We start from the raw sequence: 27,948 nt of genomic DNA, 5'->3' as shown, positions 1-27,948 counted from the left end.
CAGTTGCGTGACTTGGTTCTTTATCAGCAGTAATACGTGCAATATTTACAGTGGGATCCTATAAGAGTCTCAATGTCCGTTAGGGGAATAGGGTAGCGGGACAGTCTTAGTACCAACCAGGTACGGGAGGGCTCTGCGCCAGACCTTGAGTGCTGGTCTCAGAGCGGCTTGGACGTGGGGAGCCGCGACGGCGTCTGCAGGGCTCGGGTGGCAGTTCCGCTTAGGTCGAGCCGCGACGCAGTCAGCAGGGCTCCGGTGGTAGGTCCGCTTCGGTCGAGCCGCGACGAGGTCAGCTGGGCTCTGATGGTAATGTTCAACAAGGTCGGGCCGCGACAGCGTCAGCAGGGCCCCAAAGGTTCGTGAAGGTCTTTAAGCACGGTGGAGCCGCGACGTCGTCAGCAGGGCTCAGAGGGTGGGTTCAAGGTGAGTCTTCTTCCGTAGGGTCAGCCGCGATCCGATCAGCAGGGCTCTTGACTCCAGGATACAACTACTGTCCTGTTGTCGGGTCGCCCCAGATATAGGAAGGGAGCCCTTTGATGTCCGGACCCTTGCGCCCGGAGGGGGCGGAGAGGCCGAGTAGGACGTGGCCAGACGCCCAGTAGGAGAGGCGCCAGGCCCCAGAGAGCTGTGGGGCGATAGCACCTAGGTGTGGAAGGACGGTTGGGGGTCCCATCGACACTGCCCTCCGCCGGGAGTGGGAAGGGCTCACGTGGTATCCCCCGGGCCAGGGGTTGGCGTCTCGATGTCGGGCCTCGCTGGGACCGAGGCCGGGTAGAGCAGGGTCACGCGGGTGGTCACGTGAAGTGACGTATAATCCAAAATGGAGGAGCCCCGATGTGCATGGGACCTCGTGCGGCTTAGCGCGGGGAAACAGGACCACGCCACGAGGCCGGCTCCCACATGGGTGAAAGCTCAACTTTCATTGTGACAATGGTTCTAATATAAAACCCATACATGTTTGCAGAGGTTAACTATTTGTGGCTATTCCTAATGCACTGAGGATATTATATTGTTGTTTGCAAATAAATACATGCAGAACAAATAAAAGAAACAGTTATATTGAAGACTTGAATCCGCATGTTCTGAAAACCTGTAATTTCCCATCTTTCAAAAGAGCACAAGCAGCAGCTGTTTTAAAGCTCCTCGTGCTTGTGCTAGTCATTGATAATTTATAGTAATCAATTTCATTTTGAAGTATTCAATTAAGATAGAGAGATAGCACATCGGGTAAGGATTACAACGCACCTGAGAAAACACGTTAAACTCTTAGCTTATCCAGCCCGGGAGTGGTGCGTGCGTGGGTGCGCATGCGCTCAGTCTTCACTTTTTCAAGCACTGCACTCATGCTTGTGGCGCGCCGCAGCGCGCTCCCGCAAGGTGGATGCTGCCACAAGCGCAGTGCTTGAAAAAGTGAAGAACGACGGCTAAAGGCCCTCTTACGCAGCGTAGGAGGGACCTAAAAACGATAATAAAAAAGCATTAGAACAGGCAGGGAAAAATTGACCGCATTGCGTACACAAGAAAACTAGAACACATTTTTGGTGTTAATTCTGGTTTTTATTAGGGTACTTCAGTTTTCTAGGTTATATATAAGGTGACAAAAATGGTTATAACACTTTTTTTATTATAACTATAAACGTGAACAAAGCCAATCTCTTTCTAAACACTTATAATGCCCCAAGGCGAGACCACTTGGCTAAAAGGAACAAAATATTTTGTAAGTGTCATGTTTTTCCACTTTCAGTTAGCTGAGTATAAAATAATACAGAACCCTTAAACGAAAAATAATTGCAAGTTGAGCTAATGGGATGGAAATACATTCTTTAACAATATAAGAATGTATGTGATTTTTAACCATTTCAAGGACTGCATGTAAATGAAGACAGCCAGGATACGTGCCTGGTTGCCCTTCCAGGCCATCTTCATCTACAAGTACGTATTGAGCCATCTGCGTCCCCCTGGGAATGCAGCTACGGCCCCCCAGGGGAGCACACCCCACAGTTTGAAGACCTCTGTATCACACCCAATGAGCAGGAATTTGATCCAGCAAAACGCACAAAAGTAATCACGCTCCATCATTTGCTTAATAATGTGAAATCGCTTGCTACTTGGATACCTAGCTACACCCCTGCCCAGTGCACCCCTGCACCCCCTCCACCAGTAAAAGAAGAGATTCCCATTGCCAGTATCTGTCTTGGGGCAAGTTCAAGAGATCTGTGGGGAACTGATGAGTGCAGTGCAGCAGAAGTAGGAGGCCCATTCTACATTGTCCTATGGAAAAGACCCACACGCATGCTGAGGTGGAGGTAAGGCTCCGAGCCATTAAAAGGAATACAGACAGTGTTGTAAAAAGAGACTCACCGGCAGCTCAGGAAATTTGGGCATATTCTGAAGCTGGAGAGTGATTAACAGGGGAAGGCAGGACAGAAGGAGATACCTAGTAGAATTACAAGAGAGAATTACTGTTGTATATGTTCAAGCTACTATGAGTGATGCACAGTGGTTTTTTTGGGATCTTGCCTGCCTACCAAGAATTCTGGACATGTAGAAAAGTCAGCAGGACTTTTCCCTAGTTCAGAATGGACACATTAGGTAAGAGAAGATTTCAAACTCCAGATTCCTTAATTTGGAGCAGTCTGCTGGCGTCTCTAAGTTCTAAAAGTGCGTGTGTATCACGCTGGTTACTGGAGAATGTAGTCTCCTAGCATAAGGATTTTGTTGGTGGCAGTAACTCAGGAGGCATGTAATTTTAAGAAGAGAAATGCTTTGAGTCTCCAGAGGAGCCCAGATAAGTAGGGCAGGAACGGATTAGGCCATGGAAGAAAAAATGCACAATCTTTCACTGACAAAACTGAGAGGAGCAAAGATTTCAGGTTGTAAAAGTTGTGGTTGGTTTGGTAAGAGCTGTGTTGTTTGGCAAGAAGCACAGAGTTGTGGTTTCGGTGCCGAAAAATAAATGTAAATGCGGACATGGTGGTTGTCCCAGGCGAGTAAGGTGACAAAATGTATTGAAAAGAAGGTTATGCATGATAACAGATGCAAGTAGGCAGGGTGAGGGAACATTCTGTGTTCTTAACAGTTTGGCACACTGTCAACTGCATTGAGGGGTTGGGGTGGTATATATCAGCCACAGCGACCATGTATGGAGTGATGGATGTTTGGGGTGGTGTGAAAGGTGAGGAGACTGTAGTGACTATTTTGCTCTGTAGGTTCAATAGGGAACAGGACAGTTACATTGTATAGACTTATGCAATGAAACAGCTGAAGAGCATGACACAGGTGTAGTGGGCATTTAAGTCACAGATCAAGTTCATTGAGCAACTGATTAAGTCACGTTGGATAGATTTAGTGACCAAATGTGCTAGGCGGCTTAGACACAATGTAAACGTTCAATGTAAAGCCTCGCTGCTCTGCACTGCATTATGCACTGTTTTTATACATAAACCATGAGGCTGAGTGGATTGGGTAGTAATAGGTGTTCGAAGGAAGGAATGGAAGACCCCTATGACAACTAGTGACTAATAGTCACTGTGCTGGTAACAGGGTGTGTGACTGGGCTCCAAGTCGTAGCTAGTAGCGGCTGCTTCTGGGCAGTCGTGGTTGGGCAGGGAGGGGGTGAAGGGTGTAAAAAAAAAAAAGGGAGAAAGAAGAAAAAATCACGTACTTTCCCATCGACGAAGCAGGAAGCACCTAGGCTCCTGACTCCCCTAGCCAATCACGATGCTGTCTTACAGCAGCGTTGTCATTGGTCTGAGCGACGTGGTTCGGCGCTCAGACAGGGAGTGGGAGCCTGGGCATGTTCTCCACCCAAGCTGTGTATTACAGCCGGTGGAGAACATGCAGTGTGCGCATGACTGACTGGCCCGAGATAGCTGGCCAAACCGTCATGCGCACTTAGTGTGTGCTCACCGCTCCTCCCCCAGCTCTGCGAGAAGTACAACCCGACCCAGTCCGCATCCTTACATAGCCACTAATGAAAAAAAGAATGATAATAATATTTTTATTATCATTTTATTTTTCCTGTGGGGCGATGTTCCGCCGCCTTAGCGGAGGAGCTGCCCCTGATGGTAGCTTAAGCCAGCGGCCTGATAGCCAACAAGTCAGGTGGACTCTGCATTCCTCTTTATCCGTAGCCAGAGTTTACATGGCCATGCACATAAGACAGTGCAGCATGCGTCCTTTTGAATGGCTTTTATTCTTACTCCTGTAATGCATAGACACCCCGTCACCCTATCATAACCAGTAAAAAAAACTTTTCAAGGCTTATTTTTGTCCATTTTGGGCTGCTCCAGTTTTACAGTAAGCTATTTCCCTGGCTGTGATATAGAACAAATGTTTGCTTGTTCTCTCTCTGTATATGACCGAAGGCTTGTGGAGTTGAACGCGCTCTCATAGTTTAATGCAGATACATAATGCTTGATAGGGAGTTTGACTTTTCAGAAGTCAATGCCTTCTCTTCTAGTCATCTTCTTTCTGATTTTGATATGCAGAGCGGTACTCGCAGCGCGCCTTTGAGTCGCTGCTTCATATTTCTAGATAATAACCAGGCATTGATCTGTTGCTAATCTGATGTAACCTTTTGTGTGTATTGATCACAGCCCTCGACTCCAGGGAGGGAAATCAAAGCCTGTTTTGGTTGAACAGTTCATCACTTCAGGCTGAACTTGAATCGCTGTGAATGTTGATGGATGCTAGCAAGGTACAGCAGTGACAGGCACCTCGACTTCAGTATCCCTAACTGTGCACAGCAAGGAGCCGCTGTGCCCCTCCTTCCAAGAAATTCGAGTAGTACTGGGAAAAAGCAAGACATTCTCAAGGGTCGACCATCTGATGGATGGCACAGTGATACATCCAAGTGTAAAGTGTTATTTTTTAAGAACACGCGAGTGAGTAGATAAAAATTGTTTAAAAAATAACGTGATGTTATCGGAATATAATTAAATAGAGATGTCACAATGAAAGCAAATTATTGCAACTTGTAAGTGTGAAAGAGAAATCAAAGTTTAAGAAAAAACTTTACTCAAAGGTTTCCTGCCTCAGCATCAATATGTGCAGTGCACTTTTTAGGTTTCCTATGTTCTCTTTTTTGTTAGATTGAATTATTTAATATGTTCACATTAAATGCGGATGTATATATGTGTGTGTATATAAATATTGAACCATTACACGTGCTCAAAGACTCGCTCGCTCTCTTATGCTCACACAGTGGAGCAGGCAATGACCTTGCTATTTTCAAGTTGATGGAAAGATGGACTTTGAGGATTTCTAGTTCTGCTGAACCCCATCTTTCAGCCAACTTGAAAGAACTCAGTGAGGTATCTTTTTGCTGTGCTTTGGGTGAGCATACAAGAGTGTCCTGCCATGAAATCTGCTTACTTCACCATGGCGTGGCTAAGAACGAAGCCATGACCGTGCACCAATCAGTCATGTTTTTATTTTACAATGTATGTTACAATGAAGTGTCATTCTTAATGCCATCTGTAGCTGAGCTTCAGGCTCAAAAGCATGAACCACTTTGATAGCTGGTTTAAGCACAAAAGGGATCTTCAAATACCTATTAAAAAAGGAAAACATATTTTCTGCAACCATTTTATCAGGGCTTATCCGGCTTAATTCGAGCCGGGTGTTGCAGGTGAGGCCCACCGGCGCTCATTTGTGGGAACTGGGACTTATTTTTCTTCATCAGACTTTGGCCCAGAACGAGAGTTAAAGATGCAAAAAGGGAACAGAAGGTGGAGGAAAAAGATGAGGAAAGAAAGCAAGGATGGGGAAAAAAATCTGCAAAAGTGAGATAGAGGGGCAGAGAATGTATGATGGTGGATGAAAGAGGCTTGAGATGGAATTAAGATTAGACAGCCTTGGTATTTGACTACTTTGTGCAGCTTGAAAGCGGGACCGAGAAAAACTTTGGGCACCAGCCCCTAGTCTTTTAAAATTAAGCACTGGGGGTTTTCAATTCTTCTAAAGCTTTTCCAATATTTATTACCAATTCACATGCAGTTTCGCACAGGCAATAGTCATTGTGTGAGAATTGTGGGGCTATAGCTAGAGTGAATATGCTGCAATTGTTTGGAAGTGTATTGTTTTATCTAATGCGTTGTTGTATAGACCTCATCACATATGCATTAGCTAAATAAAGAGATGGATCACTTATTTTGCTTTCTTTTTCAGCTGTACCACCAAACATTGCAGAACTGAAGAATTTGGAAGTATTGAATTTTTTCAATAACCAGATTGAAGAGTTGCCAACCCAGATTAGCAGTCTGCAGAAGCTCAAACATCTAAATTTAGGGTACGTTTTAATGATTGAGTGTAAACAGCCCATCTGTGTTAAGTGGAAGATCCCCTGTATCCTCACACTCGTTCAAAGCCAACCTTTGAGTAAAGTCCTCCATAAGGTTGAGCAGCAATAGGAGTTTAACAATTATACTCCATTCAGTTATTTATTGAGAGAATCAAACTGTTTGGACTACAGACATAAAACCACAAGCATATATAGTGATCAGCACTTAAGTGCACTGTGTGTGGAATTTGGAGGTAGGCCTTCCAGTGGTACCAGATTAAATTATTCCTGGTCTGCCACCCTACATTTTAACATCTGCAACGTCATTTTTCTCATACTCCTATAAAAATGTGCCTTTTCGGAGGAGGTTACAACCTTTACATACATGTGGGGGATTCTTAGCTGCAGGGATAGCTGCTCATCTCTGCAGCTGCCAAGTTTTCAAATGTCATGTCATTTGTGATACATTGAGACAGTCCTGGCTTTTTATCCATCTTTGTGTTCTAGTTTAAAATGACATATAATAGCTGTGCCTAAGCTTGCAAACCCCTTTTAGCTAAAAAGCCAGCACTGGCTGGAGATGTCGCACATGTCCTGGGGCCGCTTAGCAGCTTCAGATTAGAGTGCCTATTCCACCTTCCTGAAGTAAAAGGCGCTATCCCTCGAAATGGTAATTGTGTGTTACATATCATATTTAATGTTTCTCTGGACCCTCACCAACATGTATTGCTACTAAGATTGTGTGTGCCTTCCCCAAGGAGCGATCCTTGCTTGGTTGGTTTCATTCTTATGTCGGTCCCTTCCTTGTCAGGGGGATTGCAATACATGCTTTGTATACAGAGACCTTTGATTTGGTTCTCGCATAGTAACCCCTTGCTTCGACTTAGCCACCAGTGTTTGTTAGATACCACTTTTCCTATAAAACCACCTTTCATATTCAAATGTATTGAAGTGACACCATCTTGGATTGTGTCCATCACAGAGAATAATCTAACTAAAGAAGTGAAGTTGTCACCCATCAGTATTTCACTCTAATGCAGTGGCGTAGCGGGGGGGGGGGGGGGCTTTTTTTTGTGGGGGGGCGGCAAGGGCAAGGTAAAACGTCCAGTCTCTTAAATCCTCCTTTACTCCCTCTCTCCCTGATGCATCAGTTTAAAGATTATACAGAAACTTTGTTATCACAGAGAAATCTCAGAGTGAAACCTATGTGCAGTATCACTGCGTTCATACCTACCCAGCCGGACTTTGAGCAGACTCTCCTTCGTCTCTCCTTCCTATCTACCTCCTACCCCTTTTCCCCACCCCTTTACCCTTCTAAGCTCCATGTATTTTGTCTTCTACTCTCTTGAAATGTTTTTCTAATAACTGATGTAATTTTGTAATTTCTGTGGAACCTTATGTAAAGCGCTCTGATACCTCCGGGTCTAGCCAGCGCGATATAAAACTCTCAAAATGAATAAATAAATAAAATAAGGTAAGTTTTCTATTTTTTTTAATTATTTTATTCTTCCTCTTTGTTGTCGGTCACCTCCCCCCACTTATGGTATGTCGCCCTCCCCCCCTTGTCGTTGTCTGTCGCTTTCCCCGCTTGTCGTCTGTCACCCCCCTCCCCCCACTCGTCGTTGTCTGTTGCCTGAAGCCCCCCACCCCGCTCTTACCTGCACCTGCCGTCACTAAGCCACAACCTCAGGATCGCCCCAGGCTACACATGCTCTAGCTACGCCACTGCTCTAATGTTAAATACCATCGTTGTCTTTACCAGTGTAATCATGACCTGTCCATTCAAAGAGAAGCAAGAAAAGCCAGCGTGCATGTATTACAAACTAATCTTCTGGGACATTTCATCTTGGAAGAAAATGAAATCAATCTGTTTAGGATTGGAAAAATGTTCTCCGACTTCGCCGTTCGCACTATGCACGTTCTACCGGAACATGCAGGCAGGGTTACCGGACTGTAACTGAGTTCTGCCAATACTAAGGGGTAGAACTCGCTGCACTGTTCTGTCGGGGGACTGACCTTTATTTGCTTGCAAGAAGAATGCATTGATTAGGAAACTATTTGTTCTAGCTGAAGTGTGTCTGAGAGGTTCAAGTTTAATTTAGCATTCACTCCTTCCCCTTTGAGATCAGCTCCTAAGTCCATCTCATATTGAACGTTCACATCTGGAAGAAAGCGGCCCAACTTTGAAATAGTTGTATTAAAAGATGCATTCACCTGTGGGTTAACTGTGTTCAAACATTCTGCAGATCTTATCAGCCGGCACATTAGGATATTCTTGTGGGGTGATCTGAAAGGACAACTGTAACTGTTTGGCGCTAAAACACTGAAGTAACTTGAAATGTTTTTGAATTTAGAGGTACTGCTACAAGCCAGCATTGATAGCATAGAGCAGCTCCCTTATAATTGCCTCCGTTTCACAGGTTGTGATTTTCAGCAACTTTACAGAGTTCCACTTCAGCGGGCATTTTATTTTGCCTCTGAGACCATGTTAAGGGAAATATAAACGAATGGCAAAAGAGGCCACGAGGCATAAAACTGTTGCACAAAGAAGTCAATTTGAGCACAAGAAACATGATGTTATCTGGGACTTTTGTATATCATCTTAGAAGATGTAATTTAGTTTGCACCTGTATCTGAAGTCGTTGCTGCTTACCAAATATGTTGCTTTATCACTGTTGCTGCTGCGTTTGAAACTTGTGTAACAGAAAGGGACTCATGATGGCTGCACAAGCAGCAGGCTAAATTGTGTTTTGCCAAGTTACGTGATGTGACTCTTTGGGACACTTGAGACCTTGGAAAAGGAGTTCTCAGCCCCTGCAGACTAACCTGAATTAAGGGAACTCCACCCCCCACCGCTGTTCGTGCCAGGTGGCGCTTGTGCTAACAGCTGCATGGAAGGGGGCGGAGCGAAAACGCTACAAGCGCTTGCTTCAGTCCCAATGCATGGGGCCCACGTGTGCCTAGGGCTGGCCCACCCTTCTCCCGCAGGGCCCGAAGGGGGCAGGGCTTGGCCACCCCTCTTGGGTTTTCCTTTTATGATACCAAAGATACTGGGTTTTTCAATATCCTTTCATTGTCACCTATGTTCATAAATTCACACTGCCCTATCTTTCCTGGACCTTTGACTCTTAAAAGTGACATTTACTGAGCTCTTCCTTGGAGTGACCCATCAGCCAATGTGAACTTTGCACCCGCGATCAGTGTTCTTTTTCTCTGTTTGTGGGTTTTAATAAACCCTCAAGGTTTGGCTACGTTGGTGCACTGTAATTGGGTTTCTTGTATATTGAGGTATTGTTTTTTTTTACGGGTCTAGTTTGCCCCTCTTTGTTCTACCCCTCCTCTCTTTGTTATAAATTACTTCACTAGACTACTGTCCATAACCTGGCTGATCATGGGAGGTCCTTTTCCCCCACTACCTTGGTTTTTGTTTTACCCTTTATTAGGGTTGTGGAACCCTCCTTCTCGCATAGATCTGTTACAGATGGGGAAACGCAAGGCACCGGACCTCGTGCAGGGCACTGCAAAGCCTAGTGCGTATCCTGCACCCTAAGGTGATTTAGCGGGTAACTCCAAAAAATAACCACAAACCCTTCCAGGTTATTTTAAAGGAAAAATGGCTAGAAAAACTACTGTCCAGGCCACCCTCTCTATCTACTGATGTAGACTCCGCGTTCATGAGAGAGCACAACACCCCACAGCATCAAAGCTTACCTTCCACCGTAGGGGCCTTACCTTGCAGTAATCGCTACTTGCCCTTGGTAGGGAAGCAAGCAAGCCCGCAATTCACTGTGGGCCTATAGGTACAATAACTTCGCCACATCCACCCTTTGGAGACAGCGATCATTACATCTCAAATTATGGAATTAAGGGCAGAGGTGAAACTAAAACTTCTGATTATACGTTTATATGGTATGATGAAGGTATTAAAAAGGGCTAAGGATACCAATAATATCAAAACCTCAGATGCCACCCGGGATGCCAGGTCTTTCAACCAATCATCTAGGCCCACTTTAATCCACTCCACCTTAGGATCACCTAAAGCCATTTTTGCCAGGCGAGATACAGACCTTGCTCGGGGGCCCATGAGGACTGAGCCTTCAAGAGATCACAGGCCTGTGAGACATTTAGGCATCCCCCAACGCCCGATGCATGATAGCGCCAGTTCATGTGTTAAGCCTTTAGGTAGCACTTTTCCCAATTGGCTTCTGCGCAATTTAATACATTCGCCCATATCTTGTGCTAGTGGAAGATGCTTCCCTCGTGGCAGTTATATTTTCAAGGTCAATGTCCCGAAACTCCCATTTCATTTGAGGCAAGAAAGGAGGGATTCCTTAATAAACCAAGCCATTTACTGGATTCGGTACATGAGGGGATGCCGCTTAGTTACTCGTGATGACATCCTCAGCGCTAAAAAACACTCCTCTAGAGGTCAGAACCTTGATAGCATCAAGTTACTCCTCAGAAATGTGGAAATGGTTGATAGTTTGGTGACTCTTGATATTCGGTCCTCCCATTTCCCATAACTCAAATATTTTGTTCAAATACCAGCAGGCAGATGTTCGCCCCACGAGTGCTCTGTGCATCCCGTTGGGCCCTGCCCCTAGATGGACTCCAGCACACAAAGTTGATTGACTCTCTTCCAGCACCCATTTAGTAGCTTCCTGTCCAATTCCACCAGCTCTAGATATAAGATTGCTGATGAAGCTTCTAAGCCATCAGCCTTTCCTAGCCTGTCCTCCAGAGACATCCCATAGCACAAATTGCACTTCGGCGAATGTTCAACAACATACAAATTTTTCATGTTCGTTATTTAATAGTGCACCTTTATCCACCCAAGACTCCCTGGCTCACTCAAGTCCTCCCAATATGACTTCAACAGCGAATAAACACTTCCTAATAACACTTGTTTCTTAGAATGTGGCTGGTCTTGAGTCAAATTAGTTCCGACTGGAATTAATTAATCAAACAACATGACATTTGCCTGTTCCAGGAATCATGGTGTACTCTACTCACCCAATTTTCAAACCAGGTTATCTAAATTTTCATGTTCCATGAAAACATAGCTCGTTTGGGAGACCCTCAGGAGGGATCACAATATGGTTCAGAGCCTCTTTAACTTGCCAAGTCTACCAACTCGATATCGACTGCACAGACATGTTAGAATTTCATATAACAAATGACAAATCGGCAAGTGTAGACATTTTTCATATCTTTTCTACAGGTGTAAGGGTGGTCGGACATCGCAAACCATACAATCCTCGAGAATTACCTGTAAAGGTGCTAGAGCCAGTCCCATCTCAATCTGTCACGGAACTTTAATACCACCTTCGAGCCCCTGGACAGATACGATGTTAGACTATCTTGTGAAGTGAATGAGATATGGAGTATTCCCCAGTTGGTCTAAATTCCCATAAAGAGGTGGACCCTGGCCGCTCTGCAGATGAAGGCTCTATCTCTACAACTAGGAGCCAGTGCTACAAATGGCGGGACAAAATCAGACACAAAGGGTGCCTACACGTTCAACAAATCAAACCATATGAGCTGTGTCTACTATATTTTAGTCAACCCGAGGCTCTGGGCACTTAATGATATGGTCATCACGTAAAGAATGGTGAGTGACCACACCCACTGTGCCTTAGCATGACAGCACTTTGCTTTGGGCACCCATCTGACCTCATCCATCTATTCATACTGGGGACTTAGTACCCTCTAATGACAAGGGCCATCTTAAATGGTGCCAAATAGCTGCTCACCCAGATATCTTACTTGCCATTAGTTCAATCTTAAAGAAATATTATCTAAGTTCAACTCATGCTCTAACAGGGTAGCTGACTTAACATCACTAAGCGACATACACATCAACTTTTTTGAGCGCATCTTGTCATATTTTTCTGCTCCTGTGTCCCACACTTAAAAACAAGCTCATAATCCTAGTACTTGGTTTAATGAGGACTGTAGACTCACTAGAAGACTCCTGGCCCTGGTTATAAAAACAAAGGACAATGTCTGTATCTGTTCATCTAGAAAGGCCTACAAGTTGAGCTTGACCAAAGCTGAAAGAGGTTGAGATGACCAGAGGTGGCAGGACTTAAAAGAAGCATGCTCAGTTAACGATTCCTCCAGATTTTGGTCCTTGGTTTCTTGGGGTGGCAACGGTTCTGCACCCCCACCTACAAATTACATATCCTCACTAGATTGGTCTGACATTTCACAAATTTGTATTCTGAGGAAATCCTAGCCTGTATCAAGGGACTGCCCCTTGCAATGGAACCCAGTAGAAACCCAGCCCCAATGTTTGAGCCATGTGATATTATCACCTCTCTTAATGCTATTACTAGCGACAGGGCTTCCTGGGCCTGATGGCATACCAGCAGACATATTTATCTACACCAAAGATAACTGGACAAAATATATTCTTGCTCTTGCCAATGCTATCGCAAAGGGTGCTCCGTTTCCGGATTCATGGAAGGGTGTGGAAGTTATACTGATCTTCAAAAAGGGGGATAGAAGGTTCCCAGCCAACTACAGACCAATTAGTTTGATAGATTGCTTTCAAAAGAGTTTCTGCTGCCTCGTATTGATTCAAATGCAGGACTGATGGATGAAAAAGATATATTGACACCTTTCCGAGCAGGATTTTGAAAGGAAACCAGCGCTATTGATCAAGTCTTTCGCTTTCTGCTCCTAAATTGGAAGCCAGTACTCATCGGCAGATGCAACTTGTTTGTGGCCTTTGTCGACCTGGCTTAAATCTGCTTTTGATCTAGTCCCTTGACTGAAACTATGGCAGATGTATTGTGATATGGGCATTCCATTTGATATTTTATCATTAGTTATTCATTTGCATTGAAGTAAGTATGCCGTAATTCAATGGGTCAAGAAGGGCCAGCTTATTGATCAAATCCCAGTTAGCAAAGGAGTCCGTCAGGGTTGTGTTTTAGCTCCCACATTGTTTTCTTTATTTTTAAACAATATGATCCACGTCCTCTCCCAGTACCCTGCCGATGCCCCCTCTACAGCCAAAAGTGAAGACACCTATCCTCCTCCAGAGGCTTGGAGATGAATGCAGCAAAATTTAAATCCAGGTCATTCAATCAGCACAAAACGTATAAAGGGAGGCTAACATTAGGAGACACGACATTTGAGAAGGTGGACTCAATTGATTACCTGGGTGTAAAATTGGCTTCTACAATGTCTTGGAAGAAGTTCCATTTCAATAACATGATTGTAAAACACAAGCTACTCACAGGAGTTATTTTAAAAGAGCATCTCATGTCCTTCAGCAAATCCCTAGCTCCTGTTCTTCAGATTTACGAAGCCAAAGCTGGGGGTTCTCCCCTGTATGGTGCGGAAACCGGAGTTTTTTCCAATAGCAATGGGTTGTCAGACAAGAGAACAAGTTTCTCAGGAATTTAGCCCAACTGCCACTTAGTACCACGTTGTATCCATTGCTGCTCAACATGGGCAGGAAAGCAACAGAAAGCAAAGACAGACTTCACCCACTTCTATTCTGGAGGAGGAAATGGTCTACAGCCGAACTTGCTTACTATGCTGCTGCCCTGCAGGACATCATACAAGCAGACCGTTTAATAAGATCACCTAGCTTTCAAACATTAAAAAGCTGCTGACTTCTCTGGGAATTACTGAGCTATGGGTTACTCCATCCCGTGTCCCCATTCCTTCCAAAGAGCTGCTAAAAACACAGTACTGGTCCTGGACAATGCAGAACGATGCCTATAAGGCTGCTAGAGCTCGCTGTCAGAAGACGTCCTTGATTTTAAATGCACTTGTGTCCTCGAGCAATATTGGAACTTTATAGCATTCGCGATGGAAATGAAGCTTTCTTTTTAATTCAGGCTTGGTGTCTTGCCTTTGAAAACATTCTCTATTAAATAGGCCGCCAATGACTCTATTTTGTGCCCAGCTTGTAATATCACAGATGAATCTGTTGCCTATGTTTTATTTGCCTGTCTGGCATACAGTGGACCTCGACAGACATCGGTAAAACCCCCTTGCATGCAGTTGGGCACACAAAGCCATAGCACTGCTCTTAGAATTCTAATATCGGATTCCCACCCCCTGTATGCTTGGTCGATCCCTAAATTTCTGGGTCGTATGCAGCTTATAAGAAGAAGGGTGTTACTCCCCTTAAGAATCAAGGGTGAGCTCTCTCTGAAACAGCTTACATACTAATATGCACTCTGCACTTACACTCTTTATGCTGCTTTTGATGCTATTTCTTGTGTTTTTATCATAAGCTGCTCCCTCAATGCCCATCCTGTTTCATGAACCATCCTGCTCCTTTGTAACAAGATATGGCTGTTTTGTAAACCTAGAAATGTATTATCAATTAATGATTTTATATGATTGTGTGATAGTTTTATTGTGTCTTAGCTATTTATATATGCATTTTATACTATGTATCTGCATTTGTATACTTTATGGCATTCATTCTGAGATAAAGTTGTTTTTAACTTGACTCTGGCTGTAGATAGTTTTGTTGCGCTTATAGAGAGCCCCCGAGGTAAGTGACTATGGCACAGACAGCTGAGTCTGGTACCCCCCCCCCCCCCAATTCCCACCCACCCGCCCACCAGACAGATGTTCTGAAGGGGGCAGCTAGAGGCAATGGTACAGAAGGCCTACAGGTGACTTCTTGATAGTGGAGAATGAGTGGAGCCCAGTGACTCTTACTTCTCAGTTTTGCTTCCTGGTGGGGGAAAACATGAATAGCACCACCGAATCTGCCCCTCCTGTAGCCAAAGGGATGGTTGAGAAATATAGCAAGTCTACCCTCTGGAGGAATACTTTCATCCACATGCCTCACATCACACAGGAGGGGTGAAGAGGTGCTGTACAAGTGAAGAAATGGGGGGAATGCCAGTCCACGTGTGAAAAAGGCTTTGATGGCTCCTTGAACAGACTGCATAAAAAAATGGACGATATAGAGAACAGGCTCAGATCACTGTAGGGCAGAACAGATGACATGATGGCAGGAGTTAGTGAGTGGATGCTTCCACAACCGGTCAGCAGAAATAGATGAATGAGTAACCAACTGTGCAGTACATTCCGATATATTGATTGGGTCACAGAACACAGATGACAAAAGAGAATTGTGAGTGGTAGTTTTTCAAATTCCTACAGAAGGAATATATTAATAAGTGATTCCTCATAGGCTGTTAAACAGGCTGTGATCAGTATAATGCTGAGGAATTCTGACAGTGCTGATGATTGTGCTTTGTCCAGTGGCGGCTGGTACATTTAGGAGGAAGGGGGTGGATGGGACACAAACATGTACACATACACACTCACAGCCATGCATTCACATACACACATCCATTCACAACACTCATTACAAAACATTCATATATGCAAGCACACACATCAAACAGTTAAAAAAAAAACACACACACTTACCTGCAGCTCTGCCTTGGGGGTTCCAGGAGGCTTGGGACTGCTGCCTACCCTCTTTGGTTGAACAGCCAATGAAAACGCTCCCTCAAGGCCTATATTTCTTTTGTCACCGAAACTGAGTTCGACATGGGCTCAACAACCAGTTAAATCATATCAATAAAGCGAACAAAGTTGATTTATCATCATTGTTTATTTAATTTCTTTATGTATTTCATTGCAATTCATTTTTCTTCTTTCACCTTCAAACTTTTTTTTGTCTATATATTTCAATAAAATTCGACAGTATTTCCACATAGAATTTAAAGGTACATACAATATACTGTCCAGCAAGAAACCCCCAGAGAAAAACATATGTATATTCCAAAAAAGACAAAATACAAAACTCATCCAAACACATAGACTTGTACAAAATTCACAACAAACGCATCTGGGAAAAGGGAAGACTACAGATTGCAGAATCTCCACGAGCAAGTATGATGCATATGTTCAACAGGGTTTGAACATTAGGTCGACGCACGTTTCGGTGGCATGAGAAGAGAAGTACGACCACCTTCTTCAGGACCTTTCCAGATACCCACAAAAGTCACACAACACCCATGGGACCTAAAAAAGCATAAATAACAAGTATTATGAGCCCATATTTAAAGATTTACTATTAGATTGGACCATGATTCCAAAGAGCTTTAAGTTATTTTACACTGACCAGAAAGTAACACCTGTTAATACCCACACCGCAGAAAGATGTGACTCCCCATACTTACCAGGGGGAGTGTTATAAATGCATGACAAGTGTTACTTTTAAGTAAAAAATCAGAAAGGGGGGGAGCGCAAAATGACCAGAAAGGCAAGATGTTACAATCACCTTAATTCCACAGAGTAAAGCCCAAAGTACTTTAACCCAGAGAAAAGGAAGGACACAGCAAAATGACAGTATCATGTGCTACCAAAAGTGTGTTCTATCGCTGTGTCAGGAGCATGCTTGCTGGTACTTACAATGAGGATGGCCAAAAGACTGCTGCCAGAAATGTTCAGCAGTGTCTTATAAGGATGATATGTAATCTGTATGGAGAAGGTATGACGAAACCATGAGTGCTGGGTAATGGCATTGCGGGCCACAATGTCTTAGGATGTGTGCCTAATACTGCCTTACCTAAAGTATTTTCATGTAGTGTTGAATAGATGAAAAAACCCTGTTTCTGCAGACACTGCGTCCCAGCAGGGACTCAGATTTCTAAACAAAAAGATATGCACTTGCGTAAATCTCCGAGAGAAACAAATGCTGGCATGCTGGGATTAGTGTGCGAATGACAATGGTGTACGCACCTAGTTTAATAAAACTGAGGCACCCAGGTGCAAGGCAATCAGAAACGCTACCCGTTGTCCCTGAGGGCAGGGCCTCAGGGAACTTTGCTGAGCTGAGGAGGTCACACCCACAGGAGCTGGGACTTCCTCGGCCCAGCAAATTTCAGCTCAGGCAGCCAGGTGCCTGCAAATTTAGCGCATGTCTGGCTCCTGGCTGTCTGACCTGAAAATGAACAGTGTCTGTCAGGCTGACCTTAATTCTGCCTGACAGACACTGTTCATGAGGGGGCAAAAGGTGGGGGGGGGGTGGCCCCTCAGACCCAATGGACTGGCCGCGGCTGGCTTTGCCTCTGATGACAGCCGATTTGCCAGCAGCACAAGCCGCAAGTTATTCTTCCTGCTGTTGCTGCTCTCCTGCAGGTTTGTGGCAAAGCTGGGCTCTCTAGGCATGCTTTATATTCAGTGTCAGTGTTGAGGAGTGTTTATGCACTAGTAATGATTGCATACTATGAAGGTGTGCCAAATCTGGACGAGACCTCTCGCTCCTAAGAGAAACATTAGCTATTTGAGTTTCTCAGTGCAACTTTAGAAAGAGTTAGTCTTCTTAATCTGTTCTGTGGATAATAGCAAAATTATTGTATTTTGTGTTTATGTGCTCAGTCTCCTGTATATGCAAGTGTAGGTAATTTATGCTTTTGGCCCTAGCCCCTGACCTCAACTTCCACGAAGCAGCCTTATTATAATCCTCTGCTTGTCACTTTTATTCCCGGAGTAAATCTGGACAGAGATGCTGCCACTGGAGACAAGGCAACCACAAAACAAATCTGCTCTATGAAATCAAGTAAAATTTATTGGGGTGGGGGATGTGGGGGGAGGAGGGGGGGTAACAAATGGCATGCTCACCGAACAGAATTTTGTGTGGAAAGAATATTTTAAAAGGTAAATCTAACCTTTCCTGCCATTGAGTGGCAAAAGCAGACTGAAGGTCCAGAGAGTGGATATTTACCAGCCTAAACTGAAGGGTTAATATATTCAGGGGCTACGATTGGAAGATGTGCTTCTGTGCATTTACAGGAATTTGCATTTCCTTTCTACATCCTATTTAACACAGAATAGGTGTTTCAGCTGAACCAAGCCACAGATCTTGGTTTGGCAGCATGAATCCTTTTCTGGATTCACATGCTGTGCATTATTCCACCATTTAGTGGTTGGGCTCAGAATTGTCTTTTTTCTTTGCTGTGCGTGTCGTCGACCACCATTTGATGTTATGTCCTGATGCCGTCACACGCAGCTGAAACTGTTGCATTTTAAGAACTGGATGTGGGAATCTTCTTTTCATTAAATAATGTACTGGAAGCATATCTATTAGCGGGCACATTATTCTTTTTTGTGTTTGAAAGCTTTATTGAAGAACTTAATAACAAAGAGAGATATTAGCATACACAAAAACCATACATAAGTCCAGTGAGAAATCTTAATATTGCTAATATCAATGCTAGAAAACCCAAAAAGCATTTTAAAGGGATTTTAAAACTAAAGGAAACAGGAGAAGGGAGGAGATAGGAGAAGAAACGAGGGGGGAGGGATAAAGATAATAAAACAAACCATAAACTATCAAATAATTACAGCATACAGTAAAGTTATATAAATCAGCAATGCAAAATAACCAGTTTAAACAAACAGTAGAATTAGATGAACCTATAAAAAGTGACAAGAAGGAGAGAGTTCAAATCATTCAAGGGGGTTTAAAATTTTCTGCATTGAGATGTATAGGTTTTTCCAAAGCTAATTGATCAAGATACATGGTGAGGGGTAACCCAAAAAGGTCAACATTACGAACAGGTTTGCAAGTGGAGGCAAAGGAAACATCCAGCCTATGAAAATGACATAAGGAATTCCACCAACCTTGTAGGGAAATGTTTGTTAGAGATTTCCAGTTAGAAGATATGTGCTGGAAGGCAAGAGCAAGCGTCAGGTCAAAGAGACCATAAAGGTGTACGGGTAAATTTAAAGATTCAGAAAGACTACCCAAGAAAAGAAAAGAGTTGGAGAAAGAAGCAGGAAGAGGGAAAATGCGAGAAAGGCATGACCAAACTTTCCCCCAAAAAGAAGAAACGACCGGGCACAGAAAGAACAGATGAAGAAGATCAGCATTAGGAGTACCACAAGTCCAGCAATTAGAATCAGAGGAGGGTGAAAAACGAGATAAAGAAAGAGGAGAGAGAGTCTATGATACAGATAAAATAAGGATTGATTAAGAGAAGCAGAACGAGAAATTTTTAAAGATCTGGACCAAAGCTTATCCCAAAGAGGGACAGACCAAGTACAACAAAGATCTGCTTCCCAAGAAAGCTCCACTTTAGTTTTGACACGATTTGGATTAGGAGATACCAAAGCTTTATAGATGAGAAAAGCTTTAGGAAGTGTAGCAAGAATAGTAAGAAGAGGAGAAGGAGGTATCAATGGGGACGAAGAAGGAAGAGAATAGTAGCGGTCAAGAATAACTGTCATTAGGGTAGTAAATTTCTGCAAAAAGGACCGAGGGCAATGAAATAAAAGTTGAAATTGGGGAAAAGAACAAGAAGTACCATCAAAGAGTTGGTTGACCCACATTACGCCCCTCACCCTCCAAGATTTTCAAACAATGGGTCTATTCTTTAAAAGGATAAGTGAGTTATACCAGATAGGAGTATTTAAAAAGGATGTACGTGTAATAATAGAAGGAAGAACCAAAGAGTTTAAAAGAGAAAAAGTATGTTTAAATAAGGGGAACAGAGAGTAGGGATTTCTGGCAGAAAAACGTATCACTTCGGCGAAGGAGAAAGGTGATAATAAAGAGTGCTCAATGAGGAGCCAAAGAGGAGTGAAAGGAGAAAAGGTGGATGAGATCCACTTCGAAGCTTGTCATAAAGAGAAGGATCTGTGATAAAGACGGAAATCCGGAAATTTTTATTTTTTTTTTATTTTTTTTTTTTATAAATTTTTATTGAACAATAATTCGGTTACACGCACGGGCCTACAACCACCAGGGCCGGCCGCTAGGTACAGAATGAAATATACATTTATCATGGCTGCAGTCAAGTCCCGGGGCGCAGCCCCGTAGTGGCTCCGGATAGTTCTAAAGGAACAGGAGACTTAAGTCCAACAGACACAAAAACTAAAAGAAAAACAAAAGGCGAGGCATAAGGGCAAACAGTGCGGATCAGGCTTCCTCCGGGGAACTCCAGTGCAGACCATTAAGCAGCCGGCAAAAGGAAGGAGTACCGGGAGGCTGGGGACAGGGGGGGGGGTCAAGGGAGATGAACGTCCATATGTAGTTATTCCAAAAGGTGCCAGGAACCATCAGGGGTCAGGGGGACATGGCGATATCGGTGTCCACCAGGGGGGGCGTACAGATACCCCCGCGATACGCATTCCATTGCCCCCAGATTCTACGCCATGCCCCCGGCTTACCACGGGCCACATACACAGTCTTCTCCCTGAACATACACCAGTCCATATTCTCCTTCCATACTGACACGGTGGGCGGCCGTTGGGCGCCCCAAAGCTGCGCTATATCTCTCTTGGCAATCATGTTCCCTAGGGCCGCCCACCGAGTCTGAGCCGCGCTGTAATCATTGGGCTCCCACACATTCAGGACACAGCGACGCACCTCCGGCAGCAGCACAACCCCAGTGACCTGTCCCATAACCATATGGACCCGGCGCCAGTAGTCCGCCACCTCGCGGCACTCCCACAGGATATGGAGAAAGGTGGCGCTGAGCCCACAACCCCGCTTACAGAGCCCGTCGTCGGAAAATCCCATCGAGACCAAGCGAGGACCCGTCGCATACACCCGGTGAAGAATCTTGAGCTGTACCAACCGGAGACGGGCCGGAATGGCGACCTCCTTGGGGGACGACAGTGCAGACTGCCAGTCCTCGTCATCCAATTCCACCCCGTCCCCCGTCCAAGCCTCCCGGAGGCGCACAAAGAGGTCAGCCCGATGATTAATCAGTTTTTTATAAGTTAAAGAAATAGTACTGTCAGGGACATGTCCGTCAAGTATGCGGTCCTCGAGGGGCGAGGAAACCGGGATCTTGGTCCCCTCCCCAAAGACCGAGAGCAGGGCGTGTCGAACCTGGGCATAGCGGAAGAACTCCCTGTCCGTAAGCTCGTATTCGGCCTGGAGCACCGCGAAAGTCTTAACCGTGCCCTTATGCCACAGGTCTCCCACTTTGCTGATACCAATCGTATCCCACTGGTCAAACCCCTTCGTAGTCCAGAGGCTGCCCAGGCGGTCGGAGGCAAACAAAGGAGTAGCACATGTTAGTCACTCACTCCAGCCCGTGGCCGCAGTGGCAGCCCTCCAGGTCCGCACCGCAATCTTAGTAGGACCCGTGAGGGTCCGGCCAGCCGAGCGGGAGTAAAGTGCCCTGTTATAGTTCCCGCCGGGAAGCAGGAACTTGTCCATCTCATACGCCGGATTCAAGCCAGGCGCATACGTGGCATGGTTAATGGCCGCTAGCTGCGAGGCCCAATAGTACCTGCGAATGTCAGGAAGCGCGATGCCCCCGTCGTACCAGGGGAGAGTAAGCTTAGCAAGAGCAATACGCGCCCGCCCGTCCCACACCAGTCTCCTCTGCAGGCTCTCCACCTCCCGAAAGTAGGCCACTGGGATAACGTCGAAGGAGTTCTGGAGTGCATAGAGGAACCTGGGAAGGGACATCATTTTGAACAGCGCGGCCCGACCCAGCGGGGACAGGGGCAGCCTGCACCACCGGGCCGTGTCCTCCCGCAATCGCCGGAGTGGACGCAGGAGATTCTGCTCATAGCGAGCCACCGGGTCCAGCGAAACGTATATCCCCAGGTACTTAAAGCCGCTCAGAGATATTTGGATCGGAAGCCGAGGCGGCAGGAGAGGAGGACCACCAGAGATAGGATAGACGCAGGATTTAGACCAATTGATCGTGAGACCCGAATTGTACCCAAAGGAAGTCAGAACGTCAAAGAGGACGTTGAGCGACTGCCGCGGTGAGGTGAGATACAGGAGAATATCGTCCGCATACAGCGAGACCCGATCTTCGAAGCCCGGGGCCCACCGGATCCCTCTAAGCGAGGGCTCCCAGCGGAGCCAAGCAGCGAGTGGCTCCAGGGCGAGAGCAAAGAGCAAAGGGGACAACGGGCACCCCTGCCTCGTGCCCCTGCCGAGGGCAAAGGGCCGAGAGACCCGCCCATTCACCACCACCTGAGCCATGGGTCCCGTGTAAAGAAGCTTCACCCAGCCAATAAATCCTTCCCCAAAGCCAAATTTAGCCAAGACAGCCCAGAGGAATGGCCACTCGATGGTGTCAAAAGCCATCGTGGCATCCAAAGAAACCAGCACGGCCGGTTCGGAGAGGAGCTCCGCCCTGGCCAGGGCGCCGTGAAGACGCCGCAAGTTAAGAGCGGTGTTGCGATGCGGGATGAAGCCGCATTGGTCCGGATGAATAAGATCGCACACGACGCTCAACAAACGATTGGCAAGGACTTTCGCCAGAATTTTAGGCTCTGCATTTAGCAGTGAAATAGGCCGGTAAGAAGTACAACGGTCTCGCGGCTTGCCCTCCTTGGGGATCACGACTATCGTAGCCAAACGCTGGTCAGCCGGAAGGGAACCCGCCGCAAGAGACTCACGGAACATGCGACTGAGGAAGGGCGCAAGCTTATCAGGGCGCAATTTATATAGCTCAATGGGCAGACCGTTGGGACCCATAGCCTTGCCCGAGCGAAGGGAGCGGATCGCGGTCGCTATTTCATCCGCCGACAAGGGGGCGTCCAGCCGCTCACGGTCCTCAACGGACAGGCCGGGCAAGGCAATATCCCTCAGTAGAAGGCGAGAGTCGTCCTCATCTCTGTCAGTCACTGGGGAGTACACAGCCCGGAGGTGGTCGGCGAAACAGTCCACAATCTCATCCGGCTCAGTCACACACACACCATCCGCAGCACGCAACTCCGGGACCACACGATTCACGGAAATCCGGAAAATTAACCCCACCATTAGATTTGGGTTTACGAAGAGTGGCAAGAGAAACTCTGGATTTCTTATTCTTCCAGAGAAACTGCGAAAGGAGAGAATCAATTCGCTTAAAATAATATGCAGGGATGTGAACCGGTAACATGGAGAAGGTATAAATTAGAATAGGGGCAATCATCATTTTAATTGAATCTAATCGACCCCACCGGGAAAGAAAAGGAGGATTCCAGGCTGAAAGCGATTGATCAATCCTAGAAAGAACTGCAGACATATTTAATGTAACTGAGGATGAAATAGAGGTGGAAAACCAAATACCAAGATATTTAATCTTTGAACTACTCCAAGCAAAACCGGTAGCAGAAAAAAAATGGGGAAGACAGGACGAGGTGAGAGGGAGAATTTCAGTCTTATCCGAGTTAATCTTATAACCAGATACCAAAGAGAAAGAGTTAAACGCAGACAATAAAGGGGGTATAGATGTTTCTGGATCGGAGATAAACAATAAGATATAATCTGCATAAGCGGAAAGCTTCAATTGGTTATCACCGTATGGGAAACCGGAAATAGAAATGTTATTGCGAATGGAGGATAAAAAGGGTTCAAGAGTCAGGACAAAGAGAAGGGGGGAAAGAGGTCAACCTTGGCGGACACCCCTCTGAAGAGTAAAAGGTGAAGAAAGTTGTCCATTCACAAGCACCGAGGCCTTGGGAGCAGAATATAAGAGAGAGATAAGGGATATAAATTTGGGGCCAAAGCCATGCCAATGCAATGAAGCAAACAAAAAGGACCAATCAACCCTGTCAAAGGCCTTTTCCGCATCAACAGAAATGGCAGCAAGAGGAGTTGAAAGTGAAGAAGCTTTATTTAGGACTTTAAGAAAAAGGCAAGAATTGCCCGATGTAAGTCTACCTTTAACGAAGCCACATTGTTCTTTGCCTATGAGATGAGGCATAAGAGGGTCTATGCGCATTGCTAATAATTTGGCAAAAATGTTGTAGTCCACATTAACTAAAGAAATTGGGCGGTAATTTTTACATAGCTGATGGTCGCGACCTTCTTTGGGGATCAGACAAATGGTAGCATCCTGAAAAGTACCCTCTGCCTTGCCAGATGAATAAAATGATTGAAAAAGGGTTAAAAGTTTAGGCAATAAGATGTCGGAGAAGTGCAAATAAAATTCCACAGGAAAGCCATCAGGGCCAGGGGTTTTACCTTTAGTAAGAGAGGTCAAGGCTATAGAGAGCTCATGTAAGGAAAGGTCAAGTTCAAGATCCGAGAAATTAAGATGGGAATTAGACGGTTTAGGAAGTCTCCCAAAATAATTCTGAATTAGAGAAGGGGTGGGAGGACATTCTGGGGTGTAGAGCTGCTGATAAAATGATTGAAATTGATCAAGGATTTCCTTATCTTTATGAAGAAGAGTGCCGTCAGAGAAGAAGATAGAGTCAATGAGAGTACGTTCCTTACGGGATTTAAGATAGTTAGCCAAAAGTTTACCAGATTTATTGCGGCCTCCATAGTACCGGGCACTACTACGAAGAAGAATCGAAGATGCATTATCTGTAGTTAATTTATTGAACTCCAACTTTGCTCGTAAGAGATCAGGCGACATAAATTTATCTGAAGAAGTGTAAAACTGATGCTCCAAAAATTTAATATGTGCCAGGGAAGTTTTCCGTTTCTGAAGATAATGCTTTTTTTTACGAGAGACGAAATCAATAATGAATCCCCTTGCAGTAGCTTTAAAGGAATCCCAAAGAGTATGAGGAGAAATACTAGGATCACAGTTAAGGAGAAAGAATTCCTCCACAAAAGAACGAAAAGAGGAGGAGAAATTGGGATCAGTAAGAAGTGCGCTATTAAAGCGCCACCGGGAGGGCTTAGGATGTGGAGGGAGCAGATCAAAATCTGTTACAATGGGAGCATGGTCCGAAATGACAATAGGTTCAACAGAAGAAGACAACATACTCTGAGATAAAGTTTTAGAAAGAAAGATATAGTTAAGGCGAGAAAAAGATGAGTGAGGAGGAGAGAAGGAGTAGTCCAATGTGTCAGGGTGTGCGAGACGCCAAGAATCAATAAGATGTGATTGAGAAATAGTGTTAAGAAATTGTTTGTGAGATTTGTGTGAAGTGAAACGGACTGTGGATTTACGGTCAAGGAATGGGTCAACAATCTGATTACAATCCCCACCTAAAATGAATGAATCATCCTTATATTGGATACATTTCTTTGCAATTAAAAGCCAAAAAGAACAGTCCGGTTGTACAGGTCCATAAACATTGAAGACAGTTAGGATAGAATTCAGTAATAATTTGGCTAATATCCGTCGTCCATCAGTGTCCGTCTCCTGAGATAGAACCGTACACTTAAGCTTTTTGTGACAAAGGATAGCAACACCATTCTTTTTGTTATTGGAAGGAGAAAAAAGGACTGTACCCACCCAACTCCTTTTTAACTTAAGAGACTCAATATCATTAAGGTGGGTTTCTTGTAAAAGGGCTATATCTGGATTATAAGAGGCTAAATGGGAAAGAACTCTCTGCCGCTTAATAGGATTAATGAAACCTTTTACATTCCAAGTAACAACTTTGAATTAACAAATAACATAAAATCAAATAGGAAAACATTAGTAAAAAAGAAGCATGTGCAAAAAAGCCGAAAAAGAGAAAAATAATGAGAATATAGAGAAAATAGTCTAGAATAGAGAGATCGGGGGTAAAGAGCAGTGAAGGGAAGCCAAACTTGAACAACAAGTAAAGGGAGAGAAAGGGAAAATGGAAACAGGATTAAAGAAAAGGAATCAAAAGAAGAGACAGCACATATCCCAAAGGGATGACTGAAGGAAACATACCTGAGGGAGATACGAATTAGGACAACGGGGAGATGGCGACACTCAACGAGACAGATCCCCCAAGACGGGAGACCAGACCGGATCGCACCCGGACATAGGACATGACCGAAGAGCCAAATGGAGAGGAAATCGATCCATCTAGATAAATAAATAAACGAATGACCTTGAGATCATAGAAATATACAAAGAGGAACAAAGGGTGAAAATGCAAAGCGCGACATCCATGAAAAGAGATGAGGTAATGGAGAACAGAGGGGTCAAAGAGGAACAATGAAGAAGAAAAGGTATACATTATGATTAAACAAAGGAAAGCAAGAAATTGTGGTGAGATAAAAAATAGGAAAGTGTGCGATTTTACAACCTGAAACTCAAAGATTAACATCTGAGAACAAAGATAGAAACATAAATAGATAACCTGTACAGGAAGCAAAAGTTAGACATAATCAGGAGACCTGCAGGGATAAAAAAGTTAAACAATCAGCCACAGGTAGAGGAAGAAGTCTCCATAGTAGGATTAGAGCGAATATGAATGAAGTTTTTGAGTTCAGCAGGGACTTGAAAAGTCCATGTCTGATTCTGGTGAGTGACCTTGAACGTGCATGGGTGAAACAAACCATATCTAGCTCCAAGAGATCTTAGAGGGGCTCATAGAGATAAAAATTCCTTCCGTCAAGAGGCACTAGCATTCGAAACATCCTGAGAAAGAAACACTCTCTGACCCAACCAGGAGATCTGACGCTTGGCTCTGGCTGCTGAGAGAACGGAAAGAAGATCCGTGAATTTCATAAAGAGAATAATGACTCCCCTTGGCTTGGTAGACGTGGATGAACGAGCGCCGAGCCTGTGGGCCCTCTGAATATTAAGAGAAGTGGTAGACGGCATATCCAAAAGCTTTGGAAGAAAGGAGGAGAAAAAGAGCACAGGATCATCTCCTTCCAAAGACTCTGGCAGACCATAAATACGAAGGTGATTCCTCCTATTTCTGTTTTCCAACTCCACCGTATGTTGCTGCAGCGCCATAACAGATTTTTCCAAAGAGGAGACCCGCTGGGTTGTAGATTGAAGATCCGAAATCTGTCGCTCCACAGATGATACTCTATTGTCCATGGACGACCATTTCTCTTCAAGAAACTGCATTTTATTGTTGGTTTCCTCTACAAACGGCCGCAGAGCACGAATTTCCTCTAGAAGCATCTCCATGGAAATAGAGGATGACGACTTGTCTGATGATGAAGAGTCGTGTTTCAGGCGCTTAGTAGATATTGATGGAGGTGAGGGTTTATTTGAGAGTGATTGCGTTGAGGAGGGGCGAGGAAGAGACACGCCCGCCATTGGTGCTGCCTTGGGAGGAGAGTCTGCTGTTGAAGAAGATGAGGACGCTGTCACAGGGGTGCCTCCCGAAGAAATAAAGACAAATTTTGGATTGCGTAACTTGCCCATAGAGAACTAGCTGTTCGTGACCCTGGAAAAGGTAAGGAGACTGCAGAGTGAGGGGGACCAGAGCATGAAGGGAGTCCATTCACATGTAACGTGGAGACAATGTCCATAGGAGAGCCAAGGAAGCGGCTAAAAAGACAATTTAGGACCAGTCAAGGTAGGCCATGCACAAAAGAAAGGGAGAAGACATTGTTTGTTGTGAAGAAAATTGCTGAGGGAACAATGACCAAAAACCTGAACAAAATAAATTATCCACGAAAGGACAGACCAATGCGGGCCTGTACTAAAGGAAGCCTGCAAAATAGGTGTCTAACATCCTGATAAATGTCCAAATCAAAGGCATGGTTGAATGTAATTGGAGAACGGATATAGAATCATCTTGTGAGATCCACAGTGGGAGAAATACCTCATTCCTGTAGCGTGGGGAAACAAAAACAACAAGGCATCCATAAATGCAGGTCAGCATCAAAAAATAATGAAAGCTCAGTCTCCAGGGGCCAAAAGACATCAAAAAGGTCAATTTGAGTGAATTGGAGATAGTTGGAATCAGGGGCGGCTGGTGACATTTGAAAGTGGTGGGGCGTAAAATGATTGGTATACTTCACTGTTGCGAGCGAGCGTAGCGAGCGAGCCCGAACCCCAATAAGGAGGGTTAGGGGGGGT

At 44.8% G+C, this 27,948-nt stretch overlaps 1 protein-coding gene across 1 annotated transcript in view; it reads left to right on the top strand.

The window, feature by feature from the left end:
* The window catches only part of RSU1 (Ras suppressor protein 1), a 463,261-nt gene that overhangs the window by 149,417 nt on the left and 285,896 nt on the right, over positions 1-27,948 (top strand). The window contains exon 4 of the mRNA XM_085631500.1: positions 6,172-6,292. Coding sequence (XP_085487626.1) covers positions 6,172-6,292 — 121 coding nt within the window. The remainder of the gene's footprint in view (positions 1-6,171; positions 6,293-27,948) is intronic.

The sequence above is a fragment of the Triturus cristatus genome, chromosome 10, assembly GCF_964204655.1.
Source record: "Triturus cristatus chromosome 10, aTriCri1.1, whole genome shotgun sequence".
NCBI classification, from domain to species: domain Eukaryota; kingdom Metazoa; phylum Chordata; class Amphibia; order Caudata; family Salamandridae; genus Triturus; species Triturus cristatus.
Note: the sequence above shows the minus strand (reverse complement) of the source record. Positions and strands in the feature narration are given on the sequence as shown.